Source organism: Colias philodice, chromosome 5 (assembly GCF_061535455.1).
Source record: "Colias philodice isolate Cphi_HAF_F1 chromosome 5, ilColPhil1 Martin Lab GWU primary, whole genome shotgun sequence".
In the NCBI taxonomy this organism is placed as follows: domain Eukaryota; kingdom Metazoa; phylum Arthropoda; class Insecta; order Lepidoptera; family Pieridae; genus Colias; species Colias philodice.
The window spans coordinates 2,021,493-2,038,425 of record NC_143090.1 but is presented as its reverse complement, the minus strand read 5'-3'; the positions used below and the strand labels follow the sequence as shown (position 1 = coordinate 2,038,425).

The following is a 16,933-nucleotide window of genomic DNA, read 5'->3' as shown; positions in this document are numbered from 1 at the left end:
AAAAATTTCTCCAAGCTAATTTACCTGTATTGATGTGTCCATTCAGTTTTATGTAGTTTAAGTATTGATAACTGAAATCTAAAGAAATTGTAATTTAAATGATCTGATATTGGAATTTTATTAAATTCAAATTACCAACTATTTTTGCCAAATATTCTCTTAATTTGTAACAGTTTTTTTACGTTTAAAATTATAAATTATTATGGACTATTTTCACTTTTCATTACTCCACAAACCATCTTATTACAAAACACGTCTTGTTTGTATCTTTCAAAGTAGCAAAAGAGTGTTCAATTCAATCAACTATTTAAAATCTTTCGTGTATGTATCTTGTCATCAAGTCTTCATATATCATATTATGGTTGTCTATACTCTATGGTTATTAACTTAATTAAGTATAGACAACTCTATGATCATTATTGAATGTAACTATCTAGTATAAAAATTCGAAATTGAATTTCGGATTACCTAACACAATCTCAATGTAAATGTTGTATATAAGTACCGTGTATCTGTATTAAGTATGCAATATAAGGTTATATTGAAAAGTGTAGTTTTATTTTTATCCTACATTCCTGTTTTTTTTAAAGTTTATAATTCCATAATCATTCAAAATGCATTGAATCTTAATAAAACTTGTCAGCATTAAGACGCAATGAACAAAACTAATATATATAAACAAGTGCGTGCCACTTTGTTTGTTCGCGATGGACTCCAAAACTACTGAACCGATTTTTAATATGATTTGCACCCCGGGTGCGGATTGATCTAACTTGAAAGATAATATAGGTTACATCTCAGTTTATAGTCGCATTGTATTTTTATTTGTCTATTATTTAACAGTCACAATAATTATCCTAGCTCTAAATTGGCTCTAAACCATAATATGGCGATATCTGTTGACGGGATTAGTAAGTAGTAAGTATGCGATAGATGGCGCTATTTAATAATAAATTAGAACCCTCTATGCGTTTGACCGTTCATATTCGCAACTAAGACAGGACAATGTCTGTCGGGTCAGCTAGTATATTTACCAAATATTTATAAACTTTTGTCAATGGTTTCATACTTAAATAAATATCATGTAAATATGTACTAAAAGTATCACTATCCGATAGCTTTGAAATAGGATGCTTACATTTAAACACAGTAGACTTCAAGTAGAGTTTTTGTCTTAGAATGTTGATATGTAGCCTTCCTGGATAAATGGGCTATCTAATCAGTAATTTGAGAATCTAAGGACATTTAAAAACTTAATAATATGAACAACATTGACACTTACATGTTTGCTATTTAGTTTTGGGTTGTTCCTTAGATATATAAAACCGAAAGAGTAGAAGAAATTCGATTGCTCTGTTCACGGGTAGCTCAAGTCAGGCATCGCCCAAGTATGGCGAAAACGCGAATCCAGCCCCGTGATCGATTTTTTTTTCTATTCTTTAAAAATGTCTCATATAGGTAAACCAGAATCTGATGGCAATTAGGGAAATCAAAATTTTGAGTGTGCAACCCTAGGGAAAATGGACTGAACGATCTTGATACTGCTTATTTTTTAGTTTGTTCTCAATATCATTAGTCACATTACATAAGTGGACAATACTGTACTTAATAATGAGATATCCACTTAATATTATGTAGGTACATACTTACATGTATAATATACATATTACTTTTACACAGGTAATACATATTATTATTTACACATACCTATATTTGTATGTTCATTATCATTATGCCATGTGAAAATATCGATGTTATATCGATAGAAAACTAGACTGCTTATAATTTTTTATAAAATAAAATAAAAGTAAAATAAAACTATGTTTATTTTCGTAAGTATTAAAAGATATACACATTATAAAATTGACTTGGACAGCTTGGACTTAACGAATAGCCGTATTGGAAACTCCTGTAATAAGTTTTCATAAAATTATATTCCAATCAACAAACAATATTATAGTTACCTACATATAATATTTTTTAATTAAAAGTATCAAAGCGGGTAAGTCCAATTTACCAATAAAATCTTCTAAATTGAAAATTGTGATGTGTTTGACCCTTCTTCATCAAATATTTTTCTATACACATTATAAACAACACCTCTTGCTTGTGATCACAGCGGCTTTTTCGACATTTTCGAAGATTTTTTAGACAAAATCCTAAAAATTATTTATCAACTGCAAAAAAGACAAATAATTTGACAACCAATTTGATAGTTGTCAAATAAGTTGCCACATGAAAATCTTTTATTTCTTAAATATAAATATGCCATCAGATTCGTGTCCCTTCGTCCAGCATACTCACCATGGAATCCTGATATTTCATGAATGTCAAAAAACTGTTCTGAAATAGTGCTAAATAGTGCCCAAAGGAAAAAAATAGTGCTCTTGTACTTGCGAAGTTATAGCCATAGTTCGATGAGTATGCTGGACGAAGGTTTCGCCCAGCATACTCACCTCCGTCCGGAGAATCTGTATACGCTTCAAACATAATTCATACTTCAAAAAATAGTTCCCAAATAGTGCCAAACGGTGCCCAAAAAGAAAAAACAGTGCTCGAATAACTTCGGAGTTACAGGCTTCGTTCAGTGAGTATGCTGGGCGTAGGTTCTACGCCCAGCATACTCACCTCAGTGCGCGAATATCGAACGAGCTATAGGAACAATTTACGTCTCAAAAAATTGTGCTTGAAATAGTGCCCAATATCAGTCCAATTTTTGCTTGACTTTTGACCTAGAAAACCATTAAATTTGATTGTAAACTTCTACATACATTACATTGAGTACAGTCGAATACAATATTATTAACTTTCTTTCTAACAATTTTTGTCTTGTGTAAATTATTTGTTTTGTTATATTGTCTATGTAAGGGAGTATTTACTTTAGAATCGCAATATTATTAATTACACATTATTTTAATAATATGATTAAGCCTTCGCGCGTCGCATGGGACCCCGGTAGCTAGGAACAATGATTTTATATATTTGTCTAGATCACGGCGCTTGAAGGATTAAGATATCAAATGAAGTAAATCATGCATGAAAAATAAAGTTGCTGTTATTAATGCTTAACTGACAAAATTATTCAAAATAATCATTTTCCGGATCAAGGACGGTACCACAACGTTTACGGAATTGACCTGTATTCCTCATGTGATAAAGTTCAATATAGTGTGGCAGTAATGGATGCACGTACGGTCAATAGGTATGGGGCTTACGACGCGCGGCGCCCGCGACGCTGAACATTTTTTTATATGTATATTATATACAATATTAAAACTACAATTTTTTCTATTTACATTGATTATATTATGAATGTTAACAAAAGCTGTGAACTAGTTAACTAGAATTCTGATTACTTTGGCCCTTTAAATAGTAATAAATAACGTAAGTAATTAAAAATGTTTTTTATTGCTAAACCTTTCATTGATGAAACTATTGGAAAGAGTTTTAAAAATTTGTATAACTATGTCACAGTACTAGTTTTGACTGGTTATAAGTTTTGCCTGCAACATATATACAAAAAGAAACTGTATTATTTCCTTTTTACAATTTTTCAAGATATTAATTTTATTGGCTGCAAATGACTGTTTTTATTCAGACAAACACACAATGCAATGAAGTAATAGACTTCATTTACGCTTAAATTTTCTTTCATTCATTTATTATTATTTATAAAATATATAATAATGCATTTAATCGAAAGTTTTTGTCATGTGAGAAAATACCATAATTATTTCCAATAACATGAAGTCTACAATTAGAAAGTTTAATATTTTTGTCCAAAAACATGTGTCGACGACTGTACCCCATTTTACGTTAGTATGTAGAAGTTTACATTAAAATTTAATGGTTTTCTAAGTCAAAAGTCAAGCAAAAATTGGACTGATATTGGGCACTATTTCAAGTACAATTTTTTGAGACGTAAATTATACCTATAGCTCGTTCGATATTCGCGCACTGAGGTGAGTATGCTGGGCGTAGAACCTACGCCCAGCATACTCACTGAACGAAGCCTGTAACTCCGAAGTTATTCGAGCACTGTTTTTTCTTTTTGGGCACCGTTTGGCACTATTTGGGAACTATTTTTTGAAGTATGAATTATGTTTGAAGCGTATACAGATTCTCCGGACGGAGGTGAGTATGCTGGGCGAAACCTTCGTCCAGCATACTCATCGAACTATGGCTATAACTTCGCAAGTACAAGAGCACTATTTTTTTCCTTTGGGCACTATTTAGCACTATTTCAGAACAGTTTTTTGACATTCATGAAATATCAGGATTCCATGGTGAGTTGTGGTGAGTATGCTGGACGAAGGGACACTCAGATTCTGGTAGACCTATAACAAGGCATTCCTAAATTCATCCATATAATATGTTGTCCTCAACCATCTTAATTATTACAAAACACAGAGTAACTAAAAACCATAGTATGTATAAGTAAATGTCTACAAAAAATATTTTCGCGTTTAACCATAGATAAGGCCAAGTTAAAACCTCTGTACTATAGTTAAATCACGATTTTAAAGCTTCAAGCTTAACCTGAGCTATTTAAGTATTGTAATAAGATGAAAAGAGTTCAGTAGAATCAGAAAATGCTTATTGGGCAAATATTACTCATAGCTATGCTTTAAAAATATGGACAGAGAAAATTATGTAATAAAGAATTGAGTGAAATAGTAACTTTGTTAGGTGCTTCCTTTTACTTTGTGTTGCCATTAGCATTAGATTAATATTTAATTTGTACATGAAGTACATTCAGACTACTTAATTACATAATATAATCGCTATTACATTATAGTGTGTGATTATGTTCGAATTACGAATATTATACATTAAAAACGTATACCACCTATGAAACGTGATGGATTTTCCCTATAGGTTAACCAAATATTTTTGATAGCGGATTTGCAATTCCAATTATGAAGATAAAATTTACACGCTTCTATAGTCTGGGAAAGTAAAAAAGCGACTAAATGAGGGATAGTAAATAAAATATACATATTTATCCGGTAATACATTTCTAGAATCATTTTTATACATTATACATTAATCTTAATAAAGCACTTTACAATCGACATATTACAAAGTTCAACAGATATAAACCAAGGTTGTGAGTTGCATTAGTTAGTAAGTAATTTAAATTCTTTTCAGTCCTTTAGATCTACATAAAATTAAAATATCTTTATAAAAAATTTCAGATTTACAAGTGTAATCTATATAATATCTAACTATAACAAAAAAAAATATAAAGATAAGATGAGATGTTTTTAACATTTGATATTTTTATGAGTGTTCATAAAAATGTATAGCTTGTGTAATATTTACCATAATTTGTCCGTTTAGACAGCCGTTATTAAAACAAAACTAAAAGACTTTCCCATTGATAAGGTAGGCCTGATAAAGGATAGTAAATAAAAGATGCATATTTTTCATAATATTTATTTGCAGTAACATTTTTATACATTAAAATAAAAAAAGCACTTTAAAATCAGCATATTCGTAGAGATCTAAAATTCTATAAAAATCACAATTTATTAAAAGCCATTAAAACTTTAAAACGTTTCAACTGCCTAACCGATAGGCACCTTAAAATTGTTTAAAATTGCCAAGTTTAGGCAACGCTACGAACGCATGTGCAAATCACTATTCGATACCTGATTGGTACAATTAAAAATCAACAATAATCATTTTTATAACAATAAACAAATAATAATTAATATGTTTAACAAATAAATAATTAACAGCGACGTGCGGTTACTAGTGGAATGCATTTGCACGTCAAAACATGGAATCAACCTTAAATCTAAGTTAAAAGCGGATGCTGGCGAAGCGCCCAACTTAATAGCGGCTCGACAACGTGCAACACGGAGTGTCGCGACAAGCTGTGATGGGTTGCGTCGGGTGGTCTGTGACGCCTGTCACTGTCATCTGTCAACGTGTCAAACTGACAGGTGTCAAATTTGACAGATGACAGGTGTCAAAGTGACGTGTGTGGGCTAGTGCAGCGGCCACTCGCCTGCCTCTTCAGTGGCGGGCTCGCTGGAACCGCTCGCTGCACTTGTGGATGGTGATGGCGTCACTGGAATAAAATATTTGAATTATAGGCTGTTAAACATGTTGAAACAAATAGTGAAATTTAAATAAAGTTTTAATCGTTAAGTATTTTAATTTCACATATAAAAGGCTAATATTTCAATAATAGTCTCCTCGAAGTGCTAAAAGGCTACTAAATAAGTGCAAAAGGATAACCCGTACTTTTATTTTAATAATGTACTTACAATCATTAGGAGCCCCGAACCCCCCACTGATGCTGCTATGGTCACTGTGCGGGGATTGCCTTTGTCCGTTTCCGTTATTGCAGTGCATATTTCCGTTGTTCCCATTTCCGTTTCCGTTGCCAATGGTCGCGGTAACGGGTTGATTAGTCTTGAAACTGCGCATCAGGGGCTTGTGGTTGTCTGTCGGATGTTGCCAGGCCCAGCAGGAACGGCAGAAGTATCTGGAATAGGACAAAAATTTACGATCACTATGTAACAAATAGTGTAAGATCCCACAGCAGGATGCGTTCATTTTTTGCTGAAACCAAAATTTTATGTAGGTACTAGCGGTCCGCCCCGGCTTCGCCCGTGGTACCTACATGTTTAAACTATCCTATCTCAAGTTGGATCAAACTGCTCATTAAGATATTTGAGAATATACATCGTCAGTAGTTGCCAGTCAAATTTTGGCCGCAAGCATTTTTACCGACTGGCAACCTAGTCGATATATATTCTAATTGTAAATATACATAAAATTTTGGTTTTAACAAAAAAACGAACTAATTTTGTTGTGGGATCTCTTACTAAAATTACACGTAACCAAATTTTAGCTCTATATCGCTCACCTAAAGCATGAAGGGTCTCTGCAGAAGTAGGGCCCTTGGTGCACATTGCACAGTGAACACATCGAGTCCTCTAGATATGGGTCCACTTGTACCTGAAAAAAAAAACATACATAAGTCATCCCACTGCAGAAAGATTATCCAAAATCATTGGTTAGTGGTTACTACACTGTTCTAAATTTTATATAGCAGAAAAGTGTATGGAGAATATTAAAGAACGGTCCGGTCGCTATGAAATTTTAAAAAATCTTACTTTACACGTATTATTTATGGATTTTGTTCTAGAATCTTAGGAGAAAAATTATCTTTCAATATAAAATGTTGCCTGGAAGAGATCACTCTTAAGTGATAAGGCCGCCTTCTGTGCTGGACTAGTTTCAAGTTTTAATTTTAAGAATTTGTATGCCAGCACAATAAAGTGTTAATAAATAAATGTTATTTATCACTATTTCCTCACCTTTTTAGTAAACTTGTCTGTGCGTATCTCCACATAGCCCGCGGAGATGGCTCGCACGTACGAGCGCACGTTGTTGAACGTCACGCGACCCGAACCGATCGGGTACTTGTTCTTGTCCGTGTCTAGGCCTGGGGACAGATACTTTTTATTTCTGAATCTAAACTTTTTTTATCGCATATAGTTTACATACATTTTAGAAAATTAAAAAAATAGGATCTTTATTTCTATCATATTTTGTCCATTTACGACAAAGATCTTACTATGGCATGTTAAAAGAATTCCAATGCATTCATATTTGTCTAAAATCGGTAAATTCAGCCGGTTACATTTGTATCTGGTCACCAGCATTAATAACTCCTATGCGAACAGATTGTTGTAGCGGACTCGAACCTATGGGTAGAATTTGGGTTTTTTCACGTGTGTATATGTATGTGTGTGCACGCAGACTCGTACGTGTGTACCCATTTATGTGTATGCTAGATGTGTTTAATTGTTTATATGTGTATGTAGACGATGTTGTGATCTATGTGTGTTTGTGCATGCGTGTTTATGTGTGTAGGCGTGTATGTGGACGTGTATGTGTGCGTTTTGCGTGTGTGTAAAACTTACCAGCATAAACAACCCCCGCGAACAGATCATTCATAATAGTGGCCAGCGCATGCGCAGACAGCATCCCGTGCAGGGCTCCCACAAATACAGTCCTGGTTGGTTCCAACCGCGCTGACCCCCCGCGTACCCAGCTGCTGTCGTGTATACTCCAGGGAATTACTTCTGCCTGTAAAAATTTCATACGTTTAAGAATTTTAAAGGAATGCATGCCTATATCTATGCCTATTAAAAAATTCATAGGTTTAAGAATTAAAAATCCATTTCAGACTGCATCACCCGTATATGAATAATACTTCACAAGAAATCTATAGAGAAAGGGATCACCTTCCCCTGGATATTCCCATTACCTTATGTGATTATTCATAGGTTAGATATTTAAATAAGGCGGGGATTTTCACCTGCGCACAAATATAGCACGATATTTCATTTTTTTATGGAAAAATGCCTACATGCCTCTCCTCGTTGGAGAATTGAGCCATCAACTGAATACAGTTTACTATCTGAACGTCTTAAAAAAGATTACTCGTACAATGCGTATTTAACTGGTTTCATTCAATTTTTTTAAGTTAAGCATTCAAATCTACAATTCGACACCGTAGTTACCGCGACAGCAACCTGAAGTCAATATTTTAAAATTATTAAACTGACGTTACACACCTCTTTGGACTTGCACGTCCTGGACGAGATGCGGTAGTTCCACTTGTTCCCGTTCCTGCGGGAAGCTGCAAGTAGCGCGTGAACACATCTCTCGCTCTCGAACGTGACGTACGCGAACCCGCGCGGCCCGTCCGATACTGTGCCCGTTCGACCCGGCCATTCCACGCTGGAAATAGTGGAATATGGAAAATATAGGTATATCTGGGAATATTAAAGGTAGCTGTTAAAAAAATGATTCTGTATTACATAATTTGATGTATATCTATCAGATTTTGTAGGAGGATTCTTGATTCGATTCTTCTGAATTAATTAAATATTGTTAGGATTATGAGGTTGTAAAGAAATTTAACTGCTTGTGCCATGTGATCCAGCTACTTTTTGATGCGGAAATAAATAATTTATAATAAAAAATATAACTATTTGTGAATCAATACAAAAATAAAAGAATTCCACTAGAAAATGAAGTAGCGTCCAGCGTACAGATAGCGGTCCGCTTCGCTTTAGTGCCTCTTTTAACCCTACTCTACACCAGTTATACACATCCCCAAATACCCACTCCAAGACAATGCCGCCTTCCAAACAGTCTTAAAAAAAATGCCCAAAATAACCTGCCCAAAATACCCACCGCACAGGATGAAAGTTCCTCAACGCTTGCATCAGCGTATGCTCCGAGATATCCCAGGGCAAGCCTCCCAGGAACACTTTGGGCGAATATCCGCCTCCATCCAACGCACGGGCGGGTAACGGTCCGCTCCATACTAGTGCTGTTTCTTCACTACCCCCTACTGCACCACCTTGGGAAATAGATATATTTGTGAACACCTAAGAAAGTTGGAAGAAATCAGTCAAGTGGTTTTTATGGAATGGAATAAGATGCCTTTAAGTAATAAATAATGCGAAAGAAATAGAAAATAAATAAACGATAAAAAGAGCATCGATCCCGTGGGATTCTGGGATAAAACCCATCGGTTCAGTAGCATTTTCGTGAAAGAGTAACAAACACATACATCCATTTATAATATTAAGTATATATTAAGCTTTTAGCCTAAAAAAACGGATTTTGGTGAATCGAAAATAAGTTTTCTCGTTTATTTTTAATTTGTATGCTCGCCACATAGTTACAAATAAGTCAAAATCTTACGAATGTAAATTAATAAAACTAACCATATGTTACTATAATAAAAAAAAATATCTTACTGTAGAGCAATTAATAAGAGTAATCATCAATTGAAAAGACTGCTTTATGGATTAGTTTAGAGCCACACACTTCAGGATTAAAACTTACAAAAAGATGACCGGCGAGGCAGCAGCTCTTTTTTCCGATTAACCGTTTGATTTTGTTCCGAGGACCAATGCGATTCGACCTGTAACAAAATACAATAACAAAAAATACACATCTTGTAATGTAAGGGCCATAGAGATTTAGTGAATAAAATAAACAAATCTATCTATACTAATATAAAGCTGAAAAGTTTTGTTTGTTAGGAGTTAGGACACGCTAATCTCAGGAACGTCAGATTTGAAAAATTATTTCGGTGTTAGATAGCCCATTTATCGAGGAAGGCTATAAAGGAATCACTGCGAGTAAAAAGCTAGATAAATATAAAATAGAATAGCCGATTAGTTTCAGCAAAACAGACCCTCACTAAAACAGTTTCCGCACACCCTTTAAATTTATTTTCTCCAAGCCAATGCCTTAAAGTTTAACACTCAAAGCTCGTACTTTTTTACACCTATCCCTGATACTATATAACTATATTATATTTTATATAATAGCTCAAACACACATACCGTAGTATGGTACGAAGTAGTAACAGAGGTGTGCAGCGAGTCGCAGCTCCGGCCCGGCGTGTGCGATATGTTCTTGGGGGGCAGCGTCAGAGCCTTCTAGAACAATTGGATGTATTACTGTTCTACATAGTAAATGGTTTAATTTAAACTTACCAACTACACTTTAATTTTATGTATTCATTTTCTCTTTCATGTACAATGACGTGTCATAAATAAAAATAACTTTGCCAACTGACAGACCTGGACAAAATTTAAATGGGACCAACCGGGAGGCACTAATAGAAGCTTGCAATTTTAAATTAGGGGCGTAGCTACCGCCGTATCTGCCGTATCAATTATACGGGGCCCCAGTGCCAAGGGGGCCCCCAACGTGCGCTTTTGTGAGAAATCTTTACACTTCCTAAGGGCCCCCAAACAAATTTTTATACGGGGCCCCCGCCGAGGCACGCTACGCTTATGCAGTTGCAAATGAAAAAAAAATGGTTAAAATCGATTCAACAGTCCGAGAAAAAAATAACAGTAATTGAGAATCATTTTTTGAAGTCATGTTGAAAATATCCAGTTGGAATACATTTCAGAATTGTTCCATGACCTATATTTGGCTTTGCGGAAAAAAAGACCTACCGGTTTTATAGTGGTCTCCAGGATTGAACCAGAGATTAATTCCATAATAAAAAAATAATGCTAAATAGGGATTTAGCGGTAAACAACTGCATCACTTAAAAAATGAAAATGGAAATAAATACCAGCTTGGAAAATTGACCTGTCGTGTACGTATACCAATTTCACCTTGACTCCTAACTTACTGGCCTAAACAGTAAGATTTTAAAACTTACTAAAGAAGTCTCTCGGGACAGAACTAAGGTAATCAAAACATTAAGAATTATGAACAAATTTGCTATAGGAAATTGGTACTTACCAAGCTAGCTACAAGGTCGGTAATGCCCTGGCTGGAGGGCTCCTCCGCCCAACTGCCGGGCCGCGCACGCTCACTACAACAATTAAACAGAGCAATTCATTTTCAGGTACATGTTATATCACTTAATGTACAAATAAGATGTGTGGAACTTATTTGAATGTACGGAAACATTTTTAAAATGTAAAGTTAAGTCGTTTCATGTTAAATTGATTAAAATCAAAAAACTAATGTATAAAATTCTCGTATCGAAGTGTTTGAAGTTAAACTTCTCCGAAACGGCTTGACTGATTTTCATGAAATATTGTATGCTTGTGCACACATGGTTCTCAGAATCAAGACAACGTCTATTTTTCATGACCCTAAATTATATGAATAAGGCAGAACAACGTACTCTGTCTAGCATAAATATAAAATTACTATAGTTATTTATAACCTAATTAGTACAGGTAAGCAAAAGTAAACATCAATACATTCCAAGTAAGCCCACTGTCAAAAAAGTGTGGGAGTGGATGTATCCAATGAACAATATTGTTACTATACTCTGCCCACGGCTCTGCACGCGTGACTACCTTTAATCCTGATAGAATATTCTTTATGCTGGGGCCACACTAACGTCTAACGTCGAATGCCCTTTATCGCGATAATTATTCCGATAATTTTTAAGGCGTTAAGTGGGTGGCTACACTTGAACGGTCAACGTGAATGCCGATTGTTGGCGATAAAAACGGCGTTATTTTTACTAAAATTCTAGCAAGATGGACGTAGTGTGACCGCTTCATTGCGTTAATTCTCGCGATAAAGCTATCGCCTCGCCAAACGGCAATGTTAATGCCGTTGTTAAATAATACTGGCTACACCTAAAGTTAACGTCCATTATCGCGTTAATTAATGGCATTTCCCGTTAGTGTGGCCCCAGCATTAGTAATTTTAAATTCATGGAATAGCTTTTTTATAAAAAGCAACATTACAATAAAATTCGTAGCTCTGCATAATATAGAGCAACTATGTAACATGGCTTGAAAGGCAAGACGAACGTTAATACTTTTTTATTAAAACTGAAATGTTTATTGTTAATTAGAACAAAAGACGTAGTCACCTGTAGCTAGTAAATGCCGTAGGGTGTCGCGGCGGGAAGCAAGCCGACGGCACCAACGAGCGAGGGGTCGGTGCAGCCTCTGGGCTCGCCGGCGTGTCCCAGTGCCACTCCTCGCTTTCCTATATAAACTAGACCTTAGAAACCTTTCCTATGTAGACTTTAGAAATGTTCTAGACGAATGACTCTTATACGTATTGTTTACAGAATAGATTGTTTTCCTTATGTAAATAAAGTATTGTAAAAATGTTAAATCAATTACGGATGTTAGACAATGAAAAATTGCAGGAAAATGAAAAATAGGTTCAAAGTTTTATCGAAATCAAAATATTGCCTTTCGATTAGACAAATTTATGATCATTACAAGTAGGTACGATTTGCTCCTTTTAAAAATAAAAATTTAAGAACATCTATTGTATTAGGATTCCAAACTGTTACACGATAAAAACAGATCAAGATTCGCATCTCGATAAATATTCCTTGTTCATAATGATAGTGCGTATGGAAATGAACTGGAGGCCTAGATATTTGAGATTGACATGAAAATCTACGGCCAAGGATCCAGACTAGACGATATACGTTATTGACGTCATTACTAACGATAGAATAGGGAAGACGTTTACGGTAAAATAGATAGGGATATAAAATAAAATCCCCATGAAATCCAAGTAAGCTGAAAATATACCAAGATTTTCATACGCCATAAAATAGAGCTACAAATTCAAATGGAATAATAAAATTTAATGAATGGCGACAACATTTATCATATCTAACATTTTTAGATCGTATTTTAAGCGGCGATGCACCCGACAAGGTCCAAGGAGACATTTTTCCGGGTCGCGTATTCGCGATTAAAACTGCTTCTGCTTGGCATAAGCCTATACAAATAATATTAAATTGCTAGCCCCATGCCAATAGCCGGCGATACTCAGACGTCTGCCAAGTGCACGATTGCGAACTTTTGTAACCGAAAACAGACTATTGTAACGAAAATACACGCTCTATACCTATTATATTCTTAATAGTGCTTAATGTTTAGCCGTTCTTTGAAATGCAATAATTCCAAATAGGAATAATTCCCTAAACTATGGGGAGGGCAATCGCAATAATTTATTTCATTTATTCAAATTGCTTTAGCGAAACTGAACATACAAAATAAATGTTTATTTTTCCGACAAACTTTACAGAGTTTAGAAAAGCTAAATTTTGATAAAGCACAGGGTTACTCAAATCTGCGGTTGCGCCAAAAACGAAAAGTTACGATTGCATACATCAGCAAGTAAAATCAGGTAATACGCAAGATTATAAACTATAATTTAACAATTTCAAGAAGAATAGCTGGAAAATTCGCGCATGTTGCAATGTAAAAATTATCCAATTAAATATTTTCTAAGCTAAATCTATTTTATTCATTATCCAAACTACAGCGCTATAAAAAAGTATCGGGTCCATTAAATTAAGGTGTCACTGCATTTCAGCCTTAAATGGTGCCGAACATTATGGCTGGTTCACACTTTGATTAGTGCGAGTGCAGGTGATGAGTAGTACTACGTGTGGACAGCGACTGTTTAGTGCGAGTGTTTAGTAGGCTGTGTAGTAAAGTGAATAGAAGCGTGTTCTATTTTTTTGCGAGTGGACTGCGAGTAGCCACGTCCCGCGCGCCCTCCCTTCCCCCTCACTCGCAGCGTGCCTGCACTCGCACTAATCACCTTCACTCGCAGTCAATTGGACACTACTCGCACTACACACCTGCACTCGCACTAATCACCGGCACTCGCAGTCAATTGGACACTACTCGCACTACACACCTGCACTCGCACTAATCACCTGCACTCACACTAATCAAAGTGTGAACCAGCCATTAAGCGCAGTGCAACTATTTTTAAACCGATTATTGCGGAGTAAATTTAGCAGTCCAGCTTTGATATTGATCTGGCAAAGCTTAAATTTAACCTGCTGAATATTTAACAATTGACCCTATGCGAATGATTTTAATAAAACTAGTATTTCAGGATTGCTGTAAAGTTATTTTGTTCTACAGACTATAGATAACTGACAAGTAAATTTTGAAACGGACGTTACTATAAGTTCATTTTACAACGTCCGTTAATATCTTCATTTTTATATTTTAACGATCTCATTTAACTTAAAAGTACCAACATATTATAACTATTATAATTGATATGATATCTTAAATATTAAATAAAGTCAAACGGTGGTTCGTCAAATCTTTCCTTTCGTTCTTTACACATGTGATTCGATCAAAACGATACAAGACTAATTTGAAGATAATCCGAAATCTCAAGCTAATGCAAGTGCATAGCTTGGGCCTGCATTATTTGGCACAGGCGAGCCATTAATACGGGCTGCCAGCCACCCTCCTACATTAACTGGCATCAAAACGGATGTCGTACGGTATATTATGAACGGACAATAAAACTACAGTGCTTTGTACTCAAATATTGAGAGTTGAGCCACTGCAGAATGCATTAGGGTGTGCCGTTTTATGATGCACGCGTAGCTTTTCAAATAAACGGCCAACGAATGGGGCAAAGTTAAAAAATATTGCCCATTGCGGGGAAGTTGGCGGTAGTTCGCAGAATACTGCGTCACGACATTTAAATGCAAAGCGCGATTGAAAATATTTGGCGCCCAACGGTGGCTTTTTGGTTTATCTCGTGTATTGGCTAAATTTTATTTCAATTTATAGAGCAGTTGCAGAAAGTTCACGAAACTCTACAAAATTTACTAAAGAGAAAAATACGCGCTTTTATATTTTTAAAAAAGAACTACCCTCAATATAATAAAAATGGAAAATATATAAAAAAAACTACGTACATTACTGCGCGAGGCCCTTGGGGCCGCTGCTGGTTCTGTGAGCTGAGACGCATCGAATCCCAAAAACTCCGCAAAAGAGCGGCGGTTCTCTCTCGAACCGCCGCCACGACCATTATCCTGCAGAAAGTAGAATATTAACGAGAGAACATCTTTGTATGTAGGTTTATATTTGGAAAAAATAAAATAATTTGTAAATTGTTCAAAGATTAACAATAAGCGTTAATCTACAATCTAAAGCTTCAATTAAATTTTGAAATTGGAAGAATAAGGGTAGATGAAAAATTAAAATAAACGAAGGTAGAAAAAATAAATGGAGCGTTTATTTAAATATGCGCGCGATATTTAAATTTATAGAAGTTAAACTAACCAGACGAAAAAGAAAAGATTCAAGAACGAAAACTATAACTACAGAACACTTGTAAAAATTACCAACCTGTTGCAGAAGCGGCATGGCGCCGCCGAAAAGTTTCAATTGCCGATGAGTATCAAAACTAGCAGAGTTTCCTGCTGACTTGTTCACGCGTTGGTTCCACTCCGACAACTGCCGGCGACACAGAGCGCAGCGCAGCACGAAGCGCACCCCCCCACCACGCTCCCCACCAATTGTGAAAGGGGTGGTAAACCACGCCTACTTTCATATCAAGTTGATATTTTTTAATTCAAACAAACAAAAACAATACCAAAATTGATTTTATTATTATTAAAAAATCTTTTTATTATTATTTATCAAAACTTGGAAAAAAAAAATTACACATATCGAAGATGAAAAATTTGAAAACATTCGAATTGAGTTTCCCGCGCATTTTGTTCTAAAATTTGCCAGCAGAGAGCGCATGCGTCAACATCGCGAAGTTATTTTGGATAGTTCAAATATTGATGAAATCTAATTTTAACTTAGATAATTGGGTGGAATTTTAAATATTATGCTTCTCATGAATACAAAAAAAATAATTATCAATGATGAATGAAATAAAAGTAGAAGTGGAGACATCAGCTGTGGAATAAAGTTGAAAGGTCGCGCAGTTTCAAAAAAAATATACCTTTTTATTGTAAACAAATATAATTATATGTTGAATATTATTTGCAAATAATTTTTCTAATCGTTAAAAAAATCATGGGAAAAAAAAATACACTTCGAAATTCGAACTTATAGCTATCTGTATACCACCTGTATACATATGTAGTTTTCTGTTTTTGTAAATTCGCGTTATAAACAAGATTTTTATTTGTGTTAAATAAACATAAAATTACCTATTTTTTTTATCTCATATAATATGATACACTATACCAATTATGCTGGATTAAGTTGTGTGAACCGGCGGTTAAAGCGAACGAATTCTACTGATAAAAGGTAAATTTATAAATAATTTCGTAAGAATTGTATTGTCAATTTGCAAAAAGGCACAGTAATACATAATATGAATCAATGTATTTTTATTGTTTATTTAAAAAGTTCATGGTGGTACATTAATAGCAAGATACCACGAGCCCGATAACAATCAAATTTATAGAATAAATTAAGCAACTTAACAAAATGTTTTTCCTTGTATTGGGAAATAAGCTTTTTGGAGCCGACGAGCCGTTGCGCAGTATAAATAGATTATAGAATCAAACTATAAAGGATAGTAGGTGAGTTAAAATAAAATTTATTTAAGTAGTAACTCCCTAGGCTCTACTCGCTTGGTAAGT

The 16,933-nt window shown here is 34.9% G+C and overlaps 1 protein-coding gene across 2 annotated transcripts; it reads right to left on the bottom strand.

The window, feature by feature from the left end:
- Positions 1-5,701: 5,701 nt before the first annotated feature.
- On the bottom strand, positions 5,702-15,803 carry orb (polyadenylation element binding protein orb). Of its 2 annotated transcripts, none has more exons than XM_089695456.1 (13): positions 15,678-15,803; positions 15,245-15,361; positions 12,410-12,528; positions 11,314-11,386; positions 10,395-10,490; positions 9,889-9,967; positions 9,229-9,397; positions 8,604-8,769; positions 7,947-8,112; positions 7,338-7,465; positions 6,884-6,975; positions 6,279-6,499; positions 5,702-6,079 (listed from the first exon to the last, which is right to left on the bottom strand). In XM_089695456.1, exons 1-13 carry the CDS (start codon positions 15,693-15,695, stop codon positions 5,997-5,999), a joined length of 1,527 nt encoding a protein of 508 aa, XP_089551582.1. In that variant the 5' UTR covers positions 15,696-15,803; the 3' UTR covers positions 5,702-5,996. The 2 variants fall into 2 exon arrangements, with proteins under 2 accessions (XP_089551582.1, XP_089551581.1); XM_089695455.1 differs by having other exon boundaries at positions 10,395-10,487; positions 15,678-15,778.
- Positions 15,804-16,933: the final 1,130 nt, after the last annotated feature.